This window comes from Caretta caretta, chromosome 23 (assembly GCF_965140235.1).
Source record: "Caretta caretta isolate rCarCar2 chromosome 23, rCarCar1.hap1, whole genome shotgun sequence".
NCBI lineage: Eukaryota > Metazoa > Chordata > Testudines > Cheloniidae > Caretta > Caretta caretta.
The window spans coordinates 8737969-8761600 of NC_134228.1; the positions used below are offsets into that span (position 1 = coordinate 8737969).

The 23632-nt window shown below is 50.9% G+C and overlaps 1 protein-coding gene and 1 long non-coding RNA gene across 5 annotated transcripts in view; one reads left to right on the plus strand and one right to left on the minus strand.

Annotated features, from left to right (window-relative positions):
• LOC125629399 (zinc finger protein 2-like) overlaps positions 1–23632 on the minus strand; it is a 44710-nt gene that overhangs the window by 18267 nt on the left and 2811 nt on the right. For 2 of the 4 annotated variants that reach the window (XM_075122435.1, XM_075122436.1), the window contains exons 1-4: positions 9264–10556; positions 1490–8207; positions 1170–1258; positions 5–131 (exon numbers count right to left, since the gene is read on the minus strand). In XM_075122435.1, the coding sequence (XP_074978536.1) occupies positions 7678–8207; positions 9264–9876 (1143 nt within the window). In that variant the 5' untranslated portion in view covers positions 9877–10556 and the 3' untranslated portion in view covers positions 5–131; positions 1170–1258; positions 1490–7677. Of the gene's footprint in view, positions 1–4; positions 132–1169; positions 1259–1489; positions 8208–9263; positions 10557–23632 lie in introns of those variants that run through there. The other 2 variants (XM_075122437.1, XM_075122438.1) reach the window with 2 other exon arrangements.
• LOC142069855 (uncharacterized) lies at positions 8202–9591 on the plus strand. Its single transcript, XR_012665821.1, has 2 exons — positions 8202–8409; positions 8524–9591. It is a non-coding gene; the product is annotated as an uncharacterized LOC142069855 (long non-coding RNA).

Sequence of the window (23632 nt, forward strand, 5' to 3'; positions counted from 1 at the left end):
TTACCCAATGAGGTCACATTCTCATAGTTCTCCTGCATGACATCTCTGTAGAGGGCTCTCTGAGTGGGGTCCAGCAGAGCCCACTCTTCCCTGGTGAAATACACAGCCACCTCCTCAAAGGTCACCAGCTGCTGAAAGAGCAAGAGCCCCCTACTCAGTGCTTGCCCCCCATCACAGGAGAAAAGGGCCAGCCCTACCCCACTCACAGCAGACAGGAGACTTGGTGTGGGGGGGAGACCTCTCCCCACTCCCAGAAGAAAGAGGGGGTGGGGGTCTTTGCATTCATCACCAGAGGCAGATCAGAGGGGCCAACTTTCTAATTTCCCCCAGGGGGCTCGATCCCTGCTTTACTCCAGGCCCTGGCCCCACCCCCACCTCGCCTCTTCCCACCCCGCCCCTTCCTGGGCCTGCTTCACCCCGCCCCGTTCCACCCCCTCCCCAGAGCATGCCCTGCCCTTGCTCTGCCTCTTCCTGCCCCAGCTCCTCCCTGCCAGCGCCTCCTGTACGCCACTGACCAGCTGATCCTTGGGGGCGTGGGAGGTGCTGGGAGGGGGGGAGGAGCTGATCACAGGGGCTGCTGGTGGGTGCTGAGCACCCACTAGTTTTTTCCCTGTGGGTGCGCCAGTCCCGGAGCACCCACGAAGTCGCTGCCTATGAGGCAGATACAGGAAACAGAGCTGCTAGCATGGTGCAGGGACAGCTCCCTAGTAGGAATCCCAACACCCTTCCCATTGCCATCAGCTGGATGTGAGGGGATGGGTTATCTCCCCTACACCTCACTGGGTGGGGGGGTCCCCTTCATATCTCACAGCAGCCCCTGGTTAGTAGATTCACACTCCAGTACTTAGAGGCTGGGGAGTTTTCCCAGTGCAGTCCAGGGGGTTGTTTCCTGTTCCACAGTTCAGGGCTTTTATACCCCCAAACAGAGGTGCTGGAACAATTGTTATAGTGGGGGAGGCTGAGAGCCATTGCACCAAACTGTAAACCCTGTATAAGATGGAAACCACTTCAAGCCCGCACCCCCTAGTTCCAGCCCCCCCTGCCCCCAAACCTCCTGGGCCTGTTCCTACAACCCAGCCCCTCCCTTTCTCCACCTCCTCCACCTCCAGGCCGAACTGCCCAGCAGATCCCGTCTCCTCTCTCACACAGGAGCCCACCAGCATCCCTACCTGAACTGGCTCCACGGCAGCCATTTCCCTGCCCTGTCGCCGGGGGAGAGGGGATGAGCAGGAGCGAAACAGGGATGTTCTTCTGCAGCCTGCCAGGACAAAAAGGGCAAGTGGGCAGATTGCAGAAAAGGCTTTATTTTAATTTACCTCCTGATTCCCCACAGGCTCTTTCCCGGCAGAGCTGTTCTCGACTCTGCCATGCAGAGGAAACGCCTGGTCGCCTCATTGCAGAGCAGACCTGGCCCCTCTCACCAGCACTAAACCCATGCAGACATTTTTAAACCCTCCCCAGGAACGAAGTCTCTGAATCAAATACTAACCATATGCTGATGCCTATGTTACTCTGGAGTCACTCCTTGTCCTTCCCTCCAGTGACTGGATTAACACTAGTTTCAGTGAAACAAGAAACATGGCTTTGGAGAGATGAGGACAGAATCTGTTTCAACAGGTCACATCTGGGATAAGGCCTCAGGGCAATAGTTTTCCCTCCAAAATGTGAAGTTCCTGCAGTACTGAAGGGGCCAGTGCAGCAAAAGTTGGGGTGATTGTGACAGATCTGGCAATTTCCTTGGTAAGTGTTACGGAATGAAGTAAATATCTTTGGAGACCATTGTAGAAAATGCAGAGATTTAGTATTATTGTGGGCCAGGTAGACCAAAGGACTATATTGAACAAGGTGGCCTACAAGAATGGTCTTTTGGGACAAGATGTGGGAACTGGATTTCCTGGGAAATATCTTGAATGCAAATCCCCCACCCCAGTTTATGCAAATTCCAGGCCTTCTGAAGCTATGCCCTGAGGAGTGGGCCTTTGTCTGCTGGCCACCTGTTATGAGGCCAACATCAAAGGCCAAATCTGTATAGAGGCAAGGCTGAACTATTTATGGTTGTTCTGGTTCTAGTTAAGGCTGTTATGAACTTGTAACAACAGAAAAAAAGCTGAGTGGAGTTTGAGGGCCTGGCTCCTTTTAGAGCCCCTGCTGGAGCTGGGGGCTGATTTCTGGTAAGCTTATGAGCATGCATGTAGGGTTTTTATTGTTTTTACACTGCTGATAGCCTCTGGAGACAATGCAAAGTGCAGACACTGGCCTGTTTACGCAGCGTGGCTTGCTGGGATATCACAATGTAGGCAGGGAGCTGTGCAGCCAGGAAACACTCTGGACAGGAGGAAGAGAAACACTGGACACTGCATTAGAGAGGTGCTGGCCAGGAGCCAGAAGCCTAAAAGTGGGTGCCCTTGGTGGACCATGCAGGGGAAATACATGTGCAGTTGCCCTGAACTGTGAAAGTGATTTCCTATCAGTATTTGCTAAAAGGAGAGAACATTAGCTCACCACCTGCTGGCCACTCACACAGGGAGCACTGAGTGATGCTTTTTTAACCAGAGAATGGCGGGTGTGAAATTTCCATGCCGTCACTGGCTAACAGCGGCCACTGATCCACCCCAGAGGCGGCTGCATCTCAGCCCTGGGGAAAGCAAACCCTCATGGAGACCATTTGTCATAAAGTTTGGGGATACTTCTGGTTAGGATTGTGTTTAAGGCCAGAAGGGATCAGCAGATCATCTGGTCTGACCCCCAGTATATCACAGATTACCAGCACCATGCAGCGTCATCACACTAACCCAGAGACTGAAATTAGACCCCACCATATCAGCCCATGGGAAAATCAACTATTATGTTCCACAGGGAGAGACTAGGAGAGAGTGAGGACCACCGATGTCTGAGCCCTCTACAATGGCAGGGAGATGATTCAATGAGATACACAAAGACAATCCTGGTGACTGACCAGCACCCAACACGGCAGAGGAAGGTGAAACCCCCAGGATCACTGCCTGTCTGTCCTGGGGGAAATTCCTTCCTGACCCTATCCACTCAGAGCCTGAGCAGGTGAACAAGAACTAGCCAGCCAAGCACTTGAGAGAGAGAGTGCTCAGTGCCACCTCAGAGGCTTGGGCCTCCCATCCAGCATCCCATCTCCAAACATGGCTGTCTCTTACAAAAATCAAATCCCATGGGGAAAAAAACAGAACGAAACATTAACTGTGGCAAGTCACAGGAAGTATAATTAGGCAGGGAGGCCAAAAACAAATCTGAAGAACAATTAGCAAAAGACACACAAACTAAGAGCAATTGTTTTTAAAGAAAAGGAGTACTTGTGGCACCTTAGAGACTAACCAATTTATTTGAGCATGAGCTTTCGTGAGCCACAGCTCACTTCATCAGAGTGATGAGTGGTACAACGAAAAGGAGTACTTGTGGCACCTTAGAGACTGAATGCATCCAATGAAGTGAGCTGTGGCTCACGAAAGCTCATGCTCAAATAAATTGGTTAGTCTCTAAGGTGCCACAAGTACTCCTTTTCTTTTTGCGAATACAGACTAACACGGCTGTTCCTCTGAAACCTGTTTTTAAAGTACATCAGAAGCAGGAAGTGGCTAGTCAGTGTGGCCACTGGACTATCAAGGTGCTACAGGAGCACTCAAGAAAGACAAGAAGCTAAATGAATTATTTGCATAGGACTTTACTGCAGAGAATGTGAGGGAGATTTTCACACCTGAGACATTCTTTTTAGGTGGCAAATCTGAGGAACTGCCCCAGACTGAGGTGTCAATAGGAGGTTTTGGAAGAAACTGATAAATTAAACAGTAATAAATCACCAGGTCCAGATGATATTCAATCTAGAGTTTTGAAGGAACTCAAATGAAATTTCAAAACCACTAACTGTGGTATGTTTCAGAGTAACAGCCGTGTTAGTATGTCTTCGCAAAAAGAAAAGAAGTACTTGTGGCACCTTAGAGACTAACCAATTTATTTGAGCATAAGCTTTCGTGAGCTACAGCTCACTTCATTGGATGCATTCAGTCTCTAAGGTGCCACAAGTACTCCTTTTCGTTGTACCAGATGAGTGGAGGATTGCTAATGTAATGCTGATTTTTAAAAAAAGGCTCCAGAGAGGATCCTGGGAATTACAGGCCACTAAACCTTACTTTACTACCAAACAAATTGGTTGAAACTATAGTAAAGAACAGAATTATCAGACAAATAGAAGAATATGTTAGGAAAGAGTCAACATGGCTTTTTGTAAAGCGAAATCATGCCTCACCAATCTATTAGAATTATTTGAGGGCGTCAACAAACGTGTGGATGGGGTGATCCAGTGCATGTAGTATACTTGGACTTTCAGAAAGCATTTGACAAAGTCTCTCACGAAAGGGTCTTAAGCAAAGTAGGCTGTTCTGGGACAAGCGGGAAGGTCCTCTCCTGGATCAGTAATTGGTTAAAAGATGTGGGGGAGGGGGAGAAGGAAAGGTAGGAATAAATGTTCAGTTTTCAAAGTGGAGTAAGGTAAATAGTGGGGTCCTCCAATGATATGTACTGGGTCCTGTGCTGTTCAACAGATTAATAAGTGATCTGGAAAAAGGGGTAAAGAGTGAGGTGGCAAAGTTTGCAGATGACACAAAATTACTCAAGATGTTGACTGTGAAGAGACACAAGTATCTCACAAAAGTGGATGAATGGGCAACACAATGGCAGATGAAATTCAATGTTGATAAATTCAAAGTAAGGCATATTGGAAAACATAATTCCAACTATACATGTAAAATGATGGGGTCTAAATTAGCTGTTACCACTCAAGAAAGAGATTGTGGAGTCCTTGTGGATAGTTCTCTGAAAACCTCCATTCAGTGTGCAGCAGCAGTCAAAAAAGCAAACAGAATGTTAGGAATCATTAGGAAATGCAAGTAGGTTTTCCCTTTAGGAAAGGGATAGATAAGACAGTAAATACCATAATGGTACTATATAAATCCACGGTATGTCCGCATCTTGAATACTGTGTGTACTTCTGGTCACTCCATCTCAAAAAAAGAAATATTAGAATTGGAAAAGTACAGAGAAAGACAAGAAAAATGATTCAGGGGATGGAACAAGCTTCTGTATGAGGAGAGAATAAAAAGACAGGGACGGTTCATCTTAGAAAAGAGATGACAAAGGTCTATAAAATTATGAATGGTGTGGAGAAAGTGAATAAGGAAGTGTTATATACTCCTTCACATAACATAAGAACCAGGGGAACCTAACGAAATTAATAGACAGCAGGTTTAAAACAACATACAGCAGTACATCTTCACAAAGCACACAGTCAACCGATGGAACACATTGCCAGAGGGTGCTGTGAAGGCCAGAAGTATGAATGGGCAGGGGCAGCAGGTTTGTAGAAATTTTGGTGGTGCCCAGAACGGCCAGAGCCTGCCACCCCCCAAACTCTGCCCCCCCACCTGCCTAAGGTTCTGGGAGGGAGTTTGGTCGGAGCGGGGGGAGGAGGTCCGGGCTGCAGGCCCTGGGCTGGGGCAGGGGATTGGGGTGCAGGATGAGTGAGAGGTTGGGCTCTGGGAGGGAGCTTGGGTGTGGGAGGGGGTCTGGGATGCAGGCTGTGGGATGGCATTTGGGTGTAGTCTCTGGGCTGGGGCAAGGGTTGCAGGCTCTGGGAGGGAGTGCAGAGGGCTGGGGTGCAGGCTCCGGGAGGAAATTGGGGGCAGGAGGGGGCGTGTGGGAAGGGGGTGGGGGTGCAGGCTCTGGGATGGAGTTTGGGTGCAGGCTCCAGGCTAGGGCAGGGGGTGGGTGTGCAGGAGGGGGTGAGGGGTGCAGGCTCTGGGAGGGAGTTTGGGGGTGCAGGCTCTGGGAGGGAGTTTGGGGCCAGAGGGTAGGGGTGGGGGTGCAGGCTCTGGGAGGGGGTGCGGCGCTCACCAAGGGCTCCTAGGCAGGGCAGGCCGGGGGTCCCCACGTGCTGCTACCCCCAGGCACTCCCCCTGCAGCTTCCCATTGGAAGGCAGGGGCGCTTGGGGTGGGAAACAGATCCCCCCCTGCCCACGTGGAGTGAGCAGGCAGGAAGCCACTCAGCTCTGCTGCGCTGCCAGTGGTGAGTGGGGGCCCTGGGCTGTTTTAAATGGCCTGGGGGATGCACGGGGGGGGGGGCGCGGAGGCAGAAGGCGGGGCTGAGGGAGAGAGCCGGCCTCAAACAGTGCTGGAGCCGGGTATGTTAATTGTATGTTAATAGTTCATAATAGGAATAGAAGCAAAAATTGAATGAATTTCTTATCAGTATTTCATCAAAAGAGAGAAAAAACCCCAACATTTGATATGCAATCCTTGCAATATTCAAGAATTTGAGGAAAGGGCAAAATCTGAGGAGATTTTAATGTTAACATTTTATAATGAGAGAGAGATGGAAATATCGCAGGGGATATTAAATTAGTAATAGATAACTAGAGAGAAAATGGGGCAAGACTTAGGGTATTTTATATCAGTCTTGGGGAGTTTTATATCAGAATTGGGAGGAAGTGGGTCAAAAACTAAATATTTGAGAATAGAGAGAAACAGTAAAATCTGAGGGCATTTTACATCCATATTCAATAATGAGAGAGAAAAGTGGGAACACTTGAAAGGATTTCATATGGCTGTTTGTAACCAAACAACCCCCCTGCCCAATTCACATGATGAGCAGGGAGTCCTTTGAAAAGCTGCTTTAAGAGGACAAGGCAGGGGAATACGGAGCCGGAGGGTGATGGGCAGGCAACTGGTGGGAGCTGCATCAGGCAGTTGTGGGGGGGCAGTAGCTGGGACTGGGTAACCTGAGTCTGGGTGGGCAGTCTCCACTGGGGACTCTAGTTCCTCCCTTCTCCTCCTCTGCATCTTCCATGCCCGACGGCTTGCAGAGAATGGCCACCCCATCCCATCCCACCCCACAGGCAGCCAGGGCACAAGGCTCTCCCAAGCAGCACCCTCTAACCCCCTCCCCATCTAACCCCCTTCCTATCTGGGGAATGACTCAGGACAACAATTTCCTGCCTAAACAAGGACAATCTACTGCAGAGAAAATAGGCAGGGAAATATCCAAAATCTGAGGAGATCTGAAATTGATAGTGGAGAATTAGAGAGAAAATGGGGCAAAATCTGAGAATAGAAAAGGGGTCAGTAATTTGAGGAAAAAAAAGTGTGTGGGGGGAAATCTACATGGATTTTACCTCCATATTCAATAATTAGAGAGAAATGGGGGAGAATTGAAGAAAATTTTATCAGTATTTGGGAGTATTTGGGAAATCGTCAATTCTGAGGTGATTTCATCCTCCCTTGTCCCTGCGATTCTATTCTATGTTCTCTTCTCGTCTCGCTGTAATTTCCTGGCTACACAGAGATAGTTAAATCTACACTTCACGCTGTCTCTCTCCCCTCTCCCTTTAATCTCTTTTATTTTGTCTCTCTTCCCTTTCTCACATCTCTGTCCCCGAACACAAAGGGGAAAACCCACTGGAGACAGGTCTCCTTGCTCCCCCCCACAATCCCAGTTTTGCTCCTGGGGCAGATCCTGGCAAGAGCTGAGAGCAACAGTGTCACTGTTAACACAGCTCCAGTGACTCCCGCAGGAGCATTAGCAACAAGGGAGCAGATTCCGAGGCCGTGAGATGCGACATTCCAGGAGCATTCGTGCCTGTCCAGTCCCCAGCACTTTCACTGAGGTTTCTCTCCATCACCTGGTGTCCCCGGCTCAGGGGTTGAAGTCAGCAGAGCCGGGAGCTGTCCTAGGGGGCTGGTTCCAGCCAGAGAAAGTCCCCACCTACTGCTGGGCTGAGGGTACGTTGCTGGGGCATCATGCCGTGGTGTGGGAGAGGCAGCAGGGGCCTGTGCTCTTGCAGCCATTATAGACAGGAGTTGCTGGACCAGTTCTCTCTGTTGGGCTCTGTCCTCCTCCCTTAGCTGCCGTTCCTGTTCCAGGAACTGCTTTGCAAGTGCCTGCTCCCTGGCTGAAACGCTTGCCTCCAGCTGGATGGCGAGCCTCAGCCTCTCCACCTGCCTCTCAGCACGCCGTTGTTCCAGTCTTTCATCGCTCTGCTTCTGGTATTGCACCTGCTGCTCTACCCTCTGAAGAACATGGAGCATAACTTCATCACGGAAACGCTTTCTTTTGGAACGGTCCGCGAGGGTACGCTGGGTCAGGGATGGAGCTCCTGAAGAACAGCAGGCCGTGTAGCCTGAAGGTCCTGAAACAGGACAAGAAAGAGAGGGTTAGCGTCTAAACTAGCTCAGCGGAGGAGACAAGATCAGTAACTGAGGAATCCCAAGGACATAAAATGTAACAGTTCTGAAGTGAACCTACACATATTGTGAAGGGGACGCTTCAGTCCACATGCTGTTTCTTGACACAGCCTTGTTAATCACAGTGACAGATGTGCAGAAGCAATGGTAAGTTTAAAATTAAAACCTTTACTCTGCTTCATAAAAACCTCGTAACTTATTGTCATATGGGGGAGGGGTGTATAGCACCCTGGCTGCAAAAGGCTTTTTCTGTCATTTCAGATCTTTTTCCTATTTCAGAAGGCATAACCGTCCTTGTGGTGCCCTAGTGACAGAGAGAGAGGTTATTCCAAGCTACTGGAGGGAAACCCACAGTGTAAGCAGCAGAAGTATTCAAATGTATAGTGACTGGAGGGGGCCTGGAAAATTTGCTCTTCCATGCAATCTATCTAGAGTTCCTGCTTCAGGAGAAGTTTGCAGCTATCAGCAGCTAGGCTTGGGTCAGAATCCATGAGGGAATTAACATGATGCTGTGTTAGCTCACACATGGCTTATCCCGTTATTACTGTATGCAACATTTTCTGAAATCTGCAACTTTACTCCACCCTTGCATGGATTATCTCTAACTGAAATGGACTAGATTTGGACATATAGAATACTGTTTCCAAAATACACACACCCAGTTCACTGTTTACAGGCAGCTGCATAGACCTAGGAGTGATTGTAGAGTGGCAAATTTCTAATTACTGAAAGGAAAACAAGAATGACCATAGCAAATCACGGTGTCTTAATACTTAAAATAACCATTACAGCTGTGTATGGAAGTTTGAAATTCCAAGTCACCCTGCGAACTCCACGCTGGGACAGGGGAAGAGGGGGCGCCTAGGGACTGTGATACAACCCGCCATTGCTAGCCAAACGCCGGTAGCCAGGGGTAGCTTACTGGTTTTGCATTGCTTCTTAAAGCAGAAATCGCTCCTATTACTGTAATAATCCACTTTTAATTGGAATCATACACTTACCGGCGGGTTCTAGGGCTGCTTCTGGCTCCACCGGGTTCTCAGCAGACTTGGCAGAGGGCTGTTCTTTAGAGGCAGGAGGATCAAACAGCTCTTCTGAGTAGGGACTGAGAATTTGCTCTTGATCCTGATCCACAGCCTGCTCTGGAACTGGTTGCATTAAAAATGTCACTTCATGATCCTGGCTGGGAGCCGGCTGCCGCCTGCAATCAGACCCCAGGCTGGATTCGGGGGCCAGCAGGGCACCGTCCGGGCTCACCAGGTCATCATGAAGCACGGTTGGCTCTGTGCTGGGCACAGTGCTCAGGACCCGGTCAAAGTCATCATAAAATGGGCATGTCATTGGTGAGTTGCCCGAGAAGCGATTCTTATCCCTGGTCTTCCTGTATTCTCTCTTTAGCCTCTTAATTCGCTCCCTGCACTGATCACTTGTCCGGAAAATCTGCAGAGCGGCCAGCTTTTTAGAGATTTGCTGATACAGGTGGTCATTCCTGGTGCTTTTGCTGAAATCCACAGTTTTACTGGCCTCACACCACAGATTCACCAAAATCTGGCTGTGCTCAAGTGACCAGGAAGCAGCTCGCTTTACAAAAGGCTTGAATGGATCAGTCTCCATTGCAAACCCTGGAGGATTTCTCACCGTGTGCTTGCAGAGCGGTGCTCAGAAGACAATGGGTTAACGCTGACTTGCTGCCATTCGGAAGGGGGGCTTCCGTTTGCAGTAGAGTGCATTGCAGATTGCTGGCATAGAGAGAACTAAGGAAGTTGTCCCAATGACCTCTGGGATACATCCGGCAGACTCCCAAGACCTGAATCAAGCCAAGGTCATGTCTACACTGCAAAGCAATAGGGCTCAGACCTCCAACCCTTAAGGGTCCTGGGACCCTGGGTTCAAGCCCAGGGTTAGCACAATTGCAGTGTGGAAGCTAGTGGGGTTTGCATTGAGCCTGAGTTTACATTGCAGTGTAGAGAGAGCCCTGGTCACTTTCCTGTTCCCAGGGCATTCACTCTCCTGTAGCTGGATTGGCTCCTACAAGGGCTAACAGGAGCAAAAGCCGTGTGTGTGTGAGAGAGAGAGTGTGTGTAACGCAGCAGCTCTGGGACTCACAGATGCAGGAGGAAGAGCAGAGATGGGGGCTAGTTCCCTCTGGAGAAAGTCCCTGTCCCAGTGTGTGTGGCAGGCTGCAGGCCAGGTTGGAAATGAAGGAGACAGGAGGGGCTGGAACAGCTGGGAGCAGGGGGTGCTGGCAGGAAGGAAGCACAAAGAACGAGACACTGGGCAGCTCCTGGCTGTAGGTGCTCTGTGAAACACAAGATGCTGCTACCTCCAGTGTGACTGGGGAGCCCTGGCTGAGCAGCTGCTGCTTTCCCAGCCAGGTCTGTGCTGAGGAGAAATCTTCGTTAAAGTTCTTCCTGTGCTCAGCTGAGGTGGGGATTTTCTCCAGCTGGAACCTGCCCCCACCCCCGCCCCGCCACGGGCTCTGCCACCCCCCGCCCCGCTACGGGCTCTGCCATCAGCAGCCCCTGAGCCGGAGATACCAGCTAATTGAGAGAGACCTTGGAGAAAGGGCTGGGGATGGGCAGGAAAGAGTCTTTCAGAGCTCACAGCCCCTGGGAACAGGATGGGTAAGGAGGAAGGGAGACTGCCCAGCCCAAGGTTACCCATTCTGAGCTGCTGTCCCCCCGATCTGCCCAACACAGCTCCCATGTGCTGCAGGTTACCTGTCCACCTCTGCTGCTGCGCCCTCCCTGCTGCAAGGGAGTCTGCTTCTTCCATACCCCCCTCTGAAAGCAGCTCCCCAAAGGGCTGCCCGCTGCCCATGTGAATGGCAGTGGTGGTGAGAAACTATCACTGTCTGCTTGTTTATTGAATGTTCATGTACAATCCCTTCTAACTTTCCCACGTATTTAATATTGAGATCAAATCCCTTCACAGCGTGGTGTTTTTCTCTCATATGATCAAATATTTTATTTGTATCCTATTTTCTCCCCATGTCTCAAGGATTGTTATAAACTGTCCTAAAATTTTGCCCTGCTTTCTCTCTGCCTCTCTATTCCTTATTTAAGTGTCCTGAGATTTTCTCCGTCTCTGTTATAAAATATTAACATAAAATCTCAGAATTTTCCCTTTTCTCAAATTCTTGAATATTGGTAGAAAATCCTTCCAAATGTTGCCCCATTTCTTTCTATTTATGAAATAATTATCAGAAATTCACTCAAATTTTAATTCTTTACCTATTATTGACTCAAAGTATTAAATCCCTCATATTTTTCCACTTTCTTTTCTAATTTATGAAAATTGATCCAAAATTCTTTAGATATCCATCCTTCCGTCTGTAACGACTGAACACTGATATCAGCTGTCAGAGTTTGAACCTCCCCCTCCCCCCACAGTGACATAAGTCACATCAACTTTCAGGGCTGTCTACACTGTGCGATGTCAGCGAGAGCGTCTGCGGCTGACATCACATGTCTTCACCAGATGCGCTACATCGATGCAGCTGCATCCATGGGTGGCATGTGGCTCCAGCATTTGGAGGCTGGCCCGAGTGCCAGAAGCTCCACCGGTGCCCAGATGGTGGCCCCAAGGCCCTGCCCCGCCCCCATGTGGCCTTCTCCCCTGAGGCCCTGCCCATGCTCAACCTCCGCTCCACCCCAGGCCCCGCTCCCGCTCAGCCTTCTCTCCCAATGCCCCCCTGCCCACCCACCGAGTCCATCCTCGCCTCCTTCCCTGAGACCACACCGAGTCCTGAGACACCCACCACTCCCTGTAACCCCCACACCTCCTGGGTGTGGTGTTCTGTGCCATCTAGTGGCACAAAGACCACGTAGAGAGAGAGATGAAATGAGTTTGCTCTATAGCCTTAGCTAACAACCAGTTGGCTTTTAGCTCATGCGGTAGAGGCTCATGCACTAAGCTCCAGAGGCCCCAGGTTCGATCCCCCCTGCCCGACGACCAGGGTCTGTTGGTGTTACACCTCCTTCCCCATGTCCCCTCTGCTGCCACTCGCCGAGTCCCTCCTCTCCTCCACCCCTGTCCCCAAGGCCCCCCTGCCCACCTCTCGCTGAGTCCGTCCCCCCCCACCCTCAAGACCCCGCTGCTCGGGGGAGGAGGCCAGGGGGTTGAGGGTGGAGCAGAGGAGGAAGTCGGGACTCAGCGAGCGTTGTGGTAAGTGGGGGGGTCACAGGAGAGGAGAGTGGAGGAGGGGAGAGACTGGGTGAATGGCAGCATGGGGGGCCTCGCGGGAGGGGCGGAGCAGGGACGGGAAGAGGTGGAGCGCTTGGGGGACCACCGGAGGAAAAGCGGGAGGGGCCCTTGGGGACAGAGCACAGGCTGGGCCACCACAGCCCAGGTGTCTGCTCGCTCAAAGGCAGCAGCAGATCGGTGGCTATGCCGCAGGGGAGTCTTAGCATCCCCTGGCCTATTATACCCATTGCCTATGGCTGCACTGATGTAATGTAGCAGTGAAGATAAGCCCTGGGTTTTTGCTGCCTCAGGCACTCCCCAGAGTGGGTGACAATCTCCATGCTACTGTATTAACCCCTCACTTTCCCATCACCACGTTCACTGGAAGTGTCTCAAAACCCCATGACTAATGAGCTCCATGACATGTTGCTTCTCCCAGCACTGAGATGTAGCCACCTCTGGGGTGGGTCCCTTGTGGCCTTTATTTGCCAGGGATAGGGCATGTGACCAAGTCACCTGGTACTGGACGCCATCATAGAATACCATACACATCACTCCTGACCCGCAGCCTCAGCAGACGATGCGCCTCACTCCTGACCCGCAGCCCCTCACTCCATTGATGCGTATCGTTCCTGACTCACAGCATCCCCAACTCCTGACCAGCATCCCCAACAAACAATGCACTTCATTCCCAATTCGCAGTTCCCCTGCCAATGCCCTTCACTCCTGACCCACAGCCCCCCCACTCGAACAATGCACCTCACTCCCAACTTGCAGTCCCCCATCGTGATGATGCATCTCACTCCTGACCTGCAGGCCCCCACCACAATGATGCACCTCACTCCTGACTCACAGCCCCCCACCTGTACGATACGCCTCATTTCATGACTGCAACCCGCTCCCCAACAATGCACCTCAGTCCTGCCCCAAAATGCCCCCAGATGATGCACCTCATTCCTCTTGACCTGCTGCTCACAAACAGGGAAGAATTGGTAGGCGAAGTAGAATTGGGTGGCAACCTGGGCAGCAGTGACCATGAGATGGTCGAGTTTAGGATCCTCACAAAAGGAAGAAAGGAGAGTAGCAAAATACGGACCCTGGACTACAGAAAAGCAGACTTTGACTCCCTCAGGGAACTGATGGGCAGGATCCCCTGGGAGAATAACATGGGGGGGCAAGGAGTCCAGGAACGCTGGCTGTATTTCAAAGAATCCTTATTGAGGGTGCAGGAACAAACCATCCTGATGTGCAGAAAGAATAGCAAATATGGCAGGCGACCAGCTTGGCTTAACAGAGAAATCTTCGGTGAGCTTAAACACAAAAAGGAAGCTTACAAGAAGTAGAAACTTGGACAGATGACTAGGGAGGAATATAAAAATATTGCTCAAGCATGCAGGGATGTAATCAGGAAGGCCAAAGCACAGCTGGAGTTGCAGCTAGCAAGGGATGTAAAGGATAACAAGAAGGGTTTCTACAGGTATGTTAGCAACAAGAAAAAGGTCAGGGAAAGTGTGGGACCCTTACCGAATGAGGGAGGCAACCTAGTGACAGATGATGTGGAAAAAGCTGAAGTACTCAATGCTTTTTTTGCCTCTCTCTTCACAGGCAAGGTCAGCTCCCAGACTGCTGCACTGGGCAGCACAGTACGGGGAGGAGGTGAGCAGCCCTCAGTGGTGAAAGAACAGGTTAAGGACTATTTAGAAAAGCTGGGCATACACAAGTCCATGGGGCCGGATGCAATGCATCCGAGGGTGCTGAGGGAGTTGGCTAATGTGATTGCAGAGCCATTGGCCATTATCTTTGAAAACTCGTGGCGATTGGGGGAGGTCCCGGATGATTAGAAAAAGGCAAATATAGTGCCCATCTTTTAAAAGGGGAAGAAGGAAAATCCTCACCTCAGTCCCCAGAAAAATTATGGAGCAGGTCCTCAAGGAATCCATTTTGAAGCACTTGGAGGAGAGGAAGGTGATCAGGAACAGTCAACATGGATACACCAAGGGCAAGTCATGTCTGACCCATCTGATTGCCTTCTATGATGAGATAACTGACTCTGTGGATATGGGGAAAGTGGTGGACGTGATATATCTTGACTTTAGCAAAGCTTTTGATACGGTCTTCCACAGTATACTTGCCAGCAAGCTAAAGAAGTATGGATTGGATGAATGGACTGTAAGGTGGATAGAAAGCTGGTTAGATAGTCGGGTTCCATGGGTAGTGATCAACAGGTCAGTGTCTAGTAGGCAGTTGATATCAAGGAGTCGGTCCTGGGGCCAGTTTTGTTCAAGATCTTAGTTAATGATCTGGATGATGGGATTCCTTGCACCCTCAGAAAGTTCACGTCTGACACTAAGCTGGGGGGAAAGGTAGATATGCTGGAGGGTAGGGATAGGGTCCAGAGTGTCCTAGGCAAATTGGAGGATTGGGCCAAAAGAAATCTGATGAGGTTCAACAAGGACAAGTGCGGAGTCCTGCACTTAGGATGGAAGAATCCCAGGCATTGCCACAGGCTGGGGTCCGACTGGCTAAGCAGCAGTTCTGTAGAAAAGGACCTGGAGATTACAATGGACAAGAAGTTGGATATGAGTCAGCAGTGTGCCCTTGTTGCCAAGAAGGCTAACGGCATATTGGGCTGTATGAGTAGGGGCATTGCCAGCAGATCGAGGGAAGTGATTATTCCCCTCTGTTCAGCACTGGTGAGGCCACATCTGGAGTACTGCGTCCAGTTTTGGGCCCCCACTACAGAAAGGATGTGGACAAATTGGAGAGAGTCTAGTGGAGGGCAATGAAAGTAGGGGACTGGGGCAAATCACTTATGAGGAGAGGCTGAGGGCACTGGGCTTATTTAGCCTGCAGAAGAGAAGAGTGAGGGGGGATTTGATAGCAGCCTTCAACTACCTGAAGGGGGGTTCCAAAGAGGATGGAGCTTGGCTGTTCTCAGTGGTGGCAGATGGGCTCAAGTTGCAGTGGGGGAGGTCTGGGTTGGAAATTAAGAAAAACTATTTCACTAGGAGGGTGGTGAAGCACCGGAATAGGTTACCTAGGGAGGTGGTGGAATCTCCTTCCTAAGAGATTTTTAAGGCCTGGCTTGACAAAGCCCTGGCTGGGATGATTTAGTTGAGGTTGGTCCTGCTTTGAGCAGGGGGTTGGACTAGATGACCTCCTGAGGTCTCTTCCAACCCTAATCTTTTATGAGTCTATGATTTATGAGGTGGCGGGGGAGACTTACTAGGGTTTCCATGGGCAGGAGGAGGGGGTGCCGTTACCCGATGACAGATGCTCACACAGGATCCCCAGTGACGGGCTCTCAGCTGAGTCTCTCCAAAACCCTCTTCATAGCATTAGCCCAGCCCCTCCCCTGGCCACACTGACCCTGTGGGGAGGGGACGGAGCAGGATGGGGAGGGCAGGCTGGCAGCCTCCAATTCCTGTCTGTGCCAATGGCAGCTGCTGATCTGGGCCAGAGGGGGAGCTCTGGGACTGGGGTGTGCATGGTTTGCTGCAGAGCTTGGCACCAGCTCTGAATATGGACCTGTTTCCCGAGCTGGCCTGGCCATGCCACCTGAGGCCCTGGGGAGACGCAGGATACTGGTGCTGATGGCCCAGGCTCGGTGTTGTGGAGACCACAGGCCTGGCCCTGTGGAACCGTGTCAGGCTTTGAGGCCTGACCCAGTAATGGGGTCACACCTGGAGGACCAGTTAGAGGCTGGGCATGGACCAGACCCTGTGGCTCCAGGACACCCAGCCAGGCCCGGGGCAGGACAGACCAGCAGAGCCATAGCGTGATGGTGGCACAGAGCCTGGCAGGGCTGCGATTGGGGGGGGGGTGTCACCTAGGAGGGGCTCAGCTAAAGGGCAGAGGGGAGAGGGGGGCGAGGCCTAGGGGCTGGGGGAGATTGCAGCTGAGGTGAAGACACTGCCATGCCAGGGGGTGGGGGAGGGATGGGGCCCAGCAACCAACCAGCACTAGGCCCAGATCGTTTGCACCTCGGGCCGGACTGGCTAGAGGGCCAAAAAAGGTCCTAGCTTTGGGTGCTCCCTGCCTCCCAGGGAACTCTCTGGCTGGTTCCTCTCTGCAGACCCCATGGCTGGGGGGAGGGAGGGTCCCAGTACCCCCAAAGTGGAGGCAGAGGCACCATTTCAGATTGGGGGGGGAGGGCAACTTTAACCATGATTCCAGGGGCTCCTTTCTACTGCATCAATAGTCCCCAGTCACTTAAAGACTAGTTCAAAAGTATCTCTATTTATTTCAACAATTGTTTTTATTAACACTATGGTCTGTACCTTTAAAAAGAGTCACTATCTAGAGCAGGGGTCTCAAACTCCCAGCCTGCAGGCCATCTGCGGCCCAAGAACCTCCCCAATGTGGCCCACGGGGCTCAAGCACTTGTGAGGCTGGGTGTCTCCCTTGGCCCCACCTGCCGCCTCCAGGTGCTCCCCCTGGGTGATTTACAGCAGTGCACGGAGGCCCCCCGGCCCACCCCACCTTGGAGCCCCAAGTAAGCACAACACCCCCTGACCCCCTCCCAGAGCTTGCATCCCCACCCCCTCCCCACATACCCCCTCCTGCCGCCAAACGCCCTCCCAGAGCCTGCACCCCCCCCCAGAGCCTGCAACCCCACCGCCTCCTCCTGCACCCCCACCCCCTGCCCCAGCCCAGAGCCTGCACCCAGCACCCAAACTCCAGCCCAGAGCCTGCACCCCAGACCTCCTCCCCCACCCAAACTCCCTCCCAGAGCCTTAGGCAGGTGGGGGGCAGAGTTTGGGGGGGCAGAGTTTGGGGGGGGCAGGTTCTAGGTGGCACGAGTGACAAGATTGGCCTGCTGGGAGGATTTGAGGACTGGGACTGGCCCTAAGGTAAATTGAGTTTGAGACCCCTGATCTAGAGTGTAATTAAATGATGGATGTTAGCAGCATAGATCTGTAACAAACACATTTTGTCAGCCAAATCGTACAAATTGTTCAGACTGGCTGGGGGTTCTGTTCACTGAAGGGTTTATACAAATAGTTCTGATAAATTCAAAGGATTAAGTTGGAGGGAGGTTTCTAGTGTGCTGTGGTGAGGACTTGAGAGAATAAATGTCACCTCCATGAAATTCATGAATGGTCCTCAAGTTTGTGAGACTCTGCCACCCTCAGAAATGTTAAACAGTAAGTACCACAGACAGGAGCGGATTGACTATGGCGCCAGGGCGCTGGGCGCACGCTCCAAAGGGGCCCCGGCCAGCCGCTCTTTTCCACCCCCTGCTCTCTCCTGCATGGCAGGCTCTGCTGGCAACCAAGCTCCCGCGTCCCCGGCCTCTTCCCCCAGCTTGCTACTTCCATCCCTCTCCCTGCCGCCGATCAGCTGTTTGCCAGACCCGGTGGGGGGGGGGGAGGGCGAGTGGAGAAGAGGCAGGGGCGTGACCTTGGGGAAGGGGATGGAATTGGGGCATACCCCCGGGGCAAGGGTCTGGGAGCACCCCCACGACCCCAGCCCAATCTCCCAGCCCTCTGCCCTAACTCCTCCACCCCCCTCATGCCCCCCCCCAGCCCTCAGCCCTGACTCCTGCACCCCTCCACACACATACCCTGCCCGGACTCCTGCACCCCCCTCACACACCCCCAGCCCCCTGCCCTGACTCCTGCAGCACACATATATACCCAGCCTCCCCACAACCCTGCCCTGACTCCTGCACCCCACACACATACCCAGACCCCCCACACCCCATGCCCTGACTCCTGCACCCCCCTCACACAGCCCCAGCCCCCTGCCCTGACTCCTGCACCACACACACATACCCAGTCCCCCCACAACCCTGCCCTGACTCCTGCACCCCACACACATACCCAGACCCCCCACACCCCATGCCCTGACTCCTGCACCCCCCTCACACACACCCAGTCCCCAGTCCTGACTCCTGCAATCCACACACACATCACCACCTGAGCACCAAACGGGAGCTCCTGCACCCTCTCCCCCACATACCCACCTGCACCCCTCACACCGAATGGGAGCTGCCCCAGGTAAGCGCTCCACACCCCAACCTCCTGCCCCAACCCTGAGCCCCCTCCCTCATTCTAGCTCCTGTTCAGACCCTGCACCCCAACCCCCAGCCTGCTCCTGCACCCTAACTCCCTCCCAGACCTTGCACCCCCAGCCCTGTGCTCAGAGCACCCCACCCTCAGCTCAGTGCAGAGCGAGATGAAGAGAATGGGCTAGAACCAGAGCGAAGGTAGGTATCCCCTCTATGTGGGCAGAAGTGGGGGGATCCTGTTTACCCCCTCCCCAGCCCTGCTGCGCTTGCAGTTTACCCCCAGTCCCTCTCTTGCTCCAAGGACAAACCCTAGCTCCCACCCCATTGTGCTTTTGCCCTCAGCCCCTGCCTTGCTCCAGTCAACAGGGACTAATCTTCCCCCCATTCCCCGCTTTGCTCATCTTGCCCCCTGGTCCCTGCCTCGCTCCAGCTGGGGACCAATCCTTCCCTCACCCCCACTCCCATGCCCAACTGTCAGGGTGGATAAAAATCAATGCCTTTTTAAAAAAAAAATCAAATACTTGGATTTTTTTTAATTTAAATTGGATTTTTGAGGAAAAAATATCTAAAGATAGTCTTAATTAAGATACATTACATCTCATCATGGAATAGGGATTATGAATTCTAATTCTATAGTATGAGACAATATATTCATGTCATGTTTAAGAAAAGTTTTGTAAATGAGTTCCAATAGTTCATGGATTAGGGACCCAATTTTATGGGGTTCCACAGGCTTCTGTATAGATTATTTAGGTTAATCTTTCTATCTACCCAATGGGACTCAGTGCTCCGTCTAGAAGATACCATCAGAGATGCTTAGTTTTGCAGTTCTCAAACTGTGGATTTGTGTCTCCAGAGGTAACATGCTTGTTAACAGCAAAAATGTTTTAAGTAAATAAATAAATAATATAGAGAGGTGAGAAATAACAGGCTTCAACCCTATTGATCCTCTGCAAATTTGTGTACACAGGTGTGATGAAGTGGAACTGTTCTTAATGTTTCCTCTGAATAGCGTGGGGGTGCTTCAGTTTCCCCTATGCAGTTCTTAAGTATCTAGGTGGTGGGGTAAGGGTGTATGATCATTGCAGAGCCCTAGAGGGCAGGTGTGTGCAGGGATCTGGACACAGAGAATGGCCGACACCCTGTTTCCTGGCAACTGATGGCCTGGCCCTTCACTCCTGCAAGGTGAGTGCGAAAGGGTTGGAGAACCCTCCTGGCCCGGGAAAGGGACAAAGCCCAGAGGAGGAGGCGCTGGAGAGAGTTTCTGTTTGGGGCTGGCTGGGGACATGGAGTGAAGTGCAGACATGGTTGTCTGGCTCACTGCCCCCCAGAATGGACTCAGCTGAGCGGTCCTGTTCTCTGCACCTTCAAACTCTGTTTTAGACCATGTTCCTGTTGTCTAATAAACCTCTGTTTTACTGGCTGGCTAAGAGTCACGTCTGACTGCGGAATTAGGGGTCAGGACCCTCTGGCTTCCCCAGGACCCTTCCTGGGTGGACTCGCTGTGGGAAGTGCACGGAGGGGCAGAGGATGCTGAATGCTCCGAGGTCAGACCCAGGAAGGGGGAAGCTGTGTGAGCTGTGTGTCCTGAAGACAGGCTGCTCACAGAAAGGAGACTTCCCCAGAGTCCTGCCTGGCTTCATGGGGAGCAGTTCCAGAGCATCGCCCAGGGACTCCGTGACAACAGGGTCAACCCCTTACCTCTCTTTAAAAGTGAAAAGTTTTAAAAAGTTCAAAGTATATAAAATTGTTGGGGGGCAGACTAGATCTGGACAAGGAAAAGAAGCCTGGAGATAAATGTGTGAAGTGAGGGACATATGCTTTTTTGTTAAACTATTATGTTTGATGTTGAAGAAAAATATCCAGAATACTTAAAACGTTGTTGTTTTAAATAAAACAATTTAAATATCTGTCTGGTGATGTTCTCCTCCTAATACAGCCTGGCAAGAAAATCCTCCAACTGTTAATGATTAACCTGTTGAATTGGAGATAGTTCACCTCCCGATAACTTCATAAATATCTGCTTCAGTTACCTTTGGTAAATGAAATAACCAAACACTCATTCATTTTGTTATATAGCTGTAAAACTAGTCTGAAAAGTTTTCAAAATAAATCACAGTTTAAAAATGTGTAGTGTTTACCTTCAAAAAATGAAACCTACATCTATCTTAGCTGAGTTGTGAAGAACGTGTATTAAGGTTATAACAACCAACAAAAATACACTTTTATGTAGAAAACCATGATTAGATGGAGTCTTCCTGACTTGTGATTTAAATCAAATCCACCCTGCCCGCTGTGCTCTTGCCCCGGCCTCTTCATTCCCCAGGAGGGCCCACAAATATGTTTGGCGCCAGGCCCACAAAAAGTTAATCCAGCCCTGACCACAGGAGATAAGAATATTTACCAGTTGGAAGAGAAGGAGATACAGCAGAGGGCTGCAAAATGGCTGCTTGAGGGCAGCAGTTGAGGGGCAGCAGCCCCTCAAAAGTAGGGTGACCAGAGAGCAACTGTGAAAAAACGGGACAGCGGTGGGGGGTAATAGGCGCCTATATAAGAAAAAGTCCCAAAAAACGGGACCGTCCCTTTAAAAATGGAACATCTGGTCACCCTACTCGAAAGGTATCTGGGGAGAAGGTCCTAGAAAAGTGCAGCCCCACTCTGCGGAGATTTGGTAAAATCCAGGCGTTCCCAGAAGAACTGGTGTTTCTGTGTCACAGCCGATGGGCCTGACCCCTGAAGCCCATTGCTGGCAAAGGAAAGACTCCTACAGACAAGTGGGACGAAATGGCCACACGAGGGTACTGCCAGTCACGGCAGAATTAGAGAGCCGGAAAAAATTAGAAGGTTTTAAGTGTAATTTGAACAATATTTGTGGTGGGGGCGGCGCACGCTTGTGTCTTCACAGCAGGGAAAGATTCCAGGTGGCCACTGAATTTGAAAAAGGGCTGCCAAAGTTCCCAGGGCTGCTGTTGTCTCTGCCAGATACACCGCTGCGTTCCTACTCGCTGAGCAAAGAATAGCCACCGGAGGGGTTGCGGGAGGGGAGGAGTAAGCAACAGTTGCTCCTGGCCGCTGAGGGGAGGGGGAAGGAGTAAGCAGCATTGCTTCCAGCTGGTAGTACTAAACCCTTCCCCCCCCCCCATCCCCCTGGAAATGGCGCCCCTGGTGACAGCAAGGAGGAGGGAGACGTGCAGAAGGGAGTGGGACGACTCAGACCAGATTGCCCAGTTTTTGTGCCTGAACCATTTGCAGGGGCTGAGGGGTGGTTGGAGCACCTAGACAGAGCTAAATCAGATTAACTCCACTTAAATTCTGAAGAAGAGCATCCACACAGGGGTTTAATGCGGTTTAACTAATCCACTTTAAAAGGTAATTGGGATTAACTTTCTTGAGAGTCTCCGTGTAGAACAGCTGTAGGTTCGTGTTTTCTAGCTTCTTTTTACAGCCATAAGGGTGAGGAACTGGCTTTTATTTAAAAATGAAAGCTGAGATTCTCATTTAATCCCATGTTTCAGAGGAACAGCCGTGTTAGTCTGTATTCGCAAAAAGAAAAGGAGTACTTGTGGCACCTTAGAGACTAACCAATTTATTTGAGCATGAGCTTTCGTGAGCTACAGCTCACTTCATCAGATGTATACCGTGGAAACTGCAGCAGACTTTATATACACACCGAGAATATGAAACAATACCTCCTCCCACCCCACTGTCCTGCTGGTAATAGCTTATCTAAAGTGATCAACAGGTGGGCCATTTCCAGCACAAAGCCAGGTTTTCTCACCCTCCACCCCCCCACACAAATTCACTCTCCTGCTGGTGCTAGCCCATCCAAAGTGACAACTCTTTACACGATATGTAAAGAGTTGTCACTTTGGATGGGCTAGCACCAGCAGGAGAGTGAATTTGTGTGGGGGGGTGGAGGGTGAGAAAACCTGGCTTTGTGCTGGAAATGGCCCACCTGTTGATCACTTTAGATAAGCTATTACCAGCAGGACAGTGGGGTGGGAGGAGGTATTGTTTCATATTCTCTGTGCGTATATAAAGTCTGCTGCAGTTTCCACGGTATACATCTGATGAAGTGAGCTGTAGCTCACAAAAGCTCATGCTCAAATAAATTGGTTAGTCTCTAAGGTGCCACAAGTACTCCTTTTCTTTATTTAATCCCATATAACTCCAGGAGTTGGCGTGTTAAGAAAAACATCAAATATTGCGACACGCCTGATAAAATCCCACAAGCTGGCAACACTGTGTAATCCTGCTGCTGTGTGTTATAAACCTGCTGCCATGTGCTCCTAGCTATTGAGGGGCTATTGTGACTAAGTGTTCATGTTTGGGACCCTTATTGTTAGCTTGTGGGGCCCAGTTGAGCAGTTTGTACCTTGGGGATTTATTTCTAACTAGCCAGTTCTCGCAGTGTGGGACTGGATCGGAGCCTGAGACCCCTATAAGGAAAAAGCCCTGTATCCCAGTGCCCTGAGCCCCCCAAACCACACTGAAGTTTCATTTCTGGCTGACACTGGAGGGTTGAAGCCCTGGCTCTCTGGTCTCTGTTTTTAGCTGAGGCTGGCATGAGATTACTTGCTGGGTAGGGGTGTCAAGATGTTGTCAGGATTTAGGGGAACAGAACCAGAGTGGGAGAATTTTTTTTTCCTGTTGAGAAACCAGCCCTTTCCTTATGCTGACTTTCAGAACAATCTGTTGTGGGGATGGTCACAGGGATATTACGTGGGTGGTAATTGCAGGGGAGGTGTCTGTGAGATAATCTGTCTGTTACAGTCAGCTCCTGAAGTGAGCTGTAGCTCACGAAAGCTTATGCTCAAATAAATTGGTTAGTCTCTAAGGTGCCACAAGTGCTCCTTTTCTCCACAGGATGGAGAAGTTCATGAAACCTGATGTAGAGTTCAAAAACAAGACAAATTTTTACAGTTGCATTTATTGCTTTGGCCGGTAGATGGCGGCATTAATGTGTGTCTGGAAAAAATAGAGAGCCACGGTAGGGGAGGTAATATCATAGAATCATAGAATATCAGGGTTGGAAGGGACCTCAGGAGGTCATCTAGTCCAACCCCCTGCTCAAAGCAGGACCAATCCCCAACTAAATCATCCCAGCCAGGGCTTTGTCAAGCCTGACTTTTAAAAGCTTCAAAGGAAGGAGATTCCACCATCTCCCTAGGT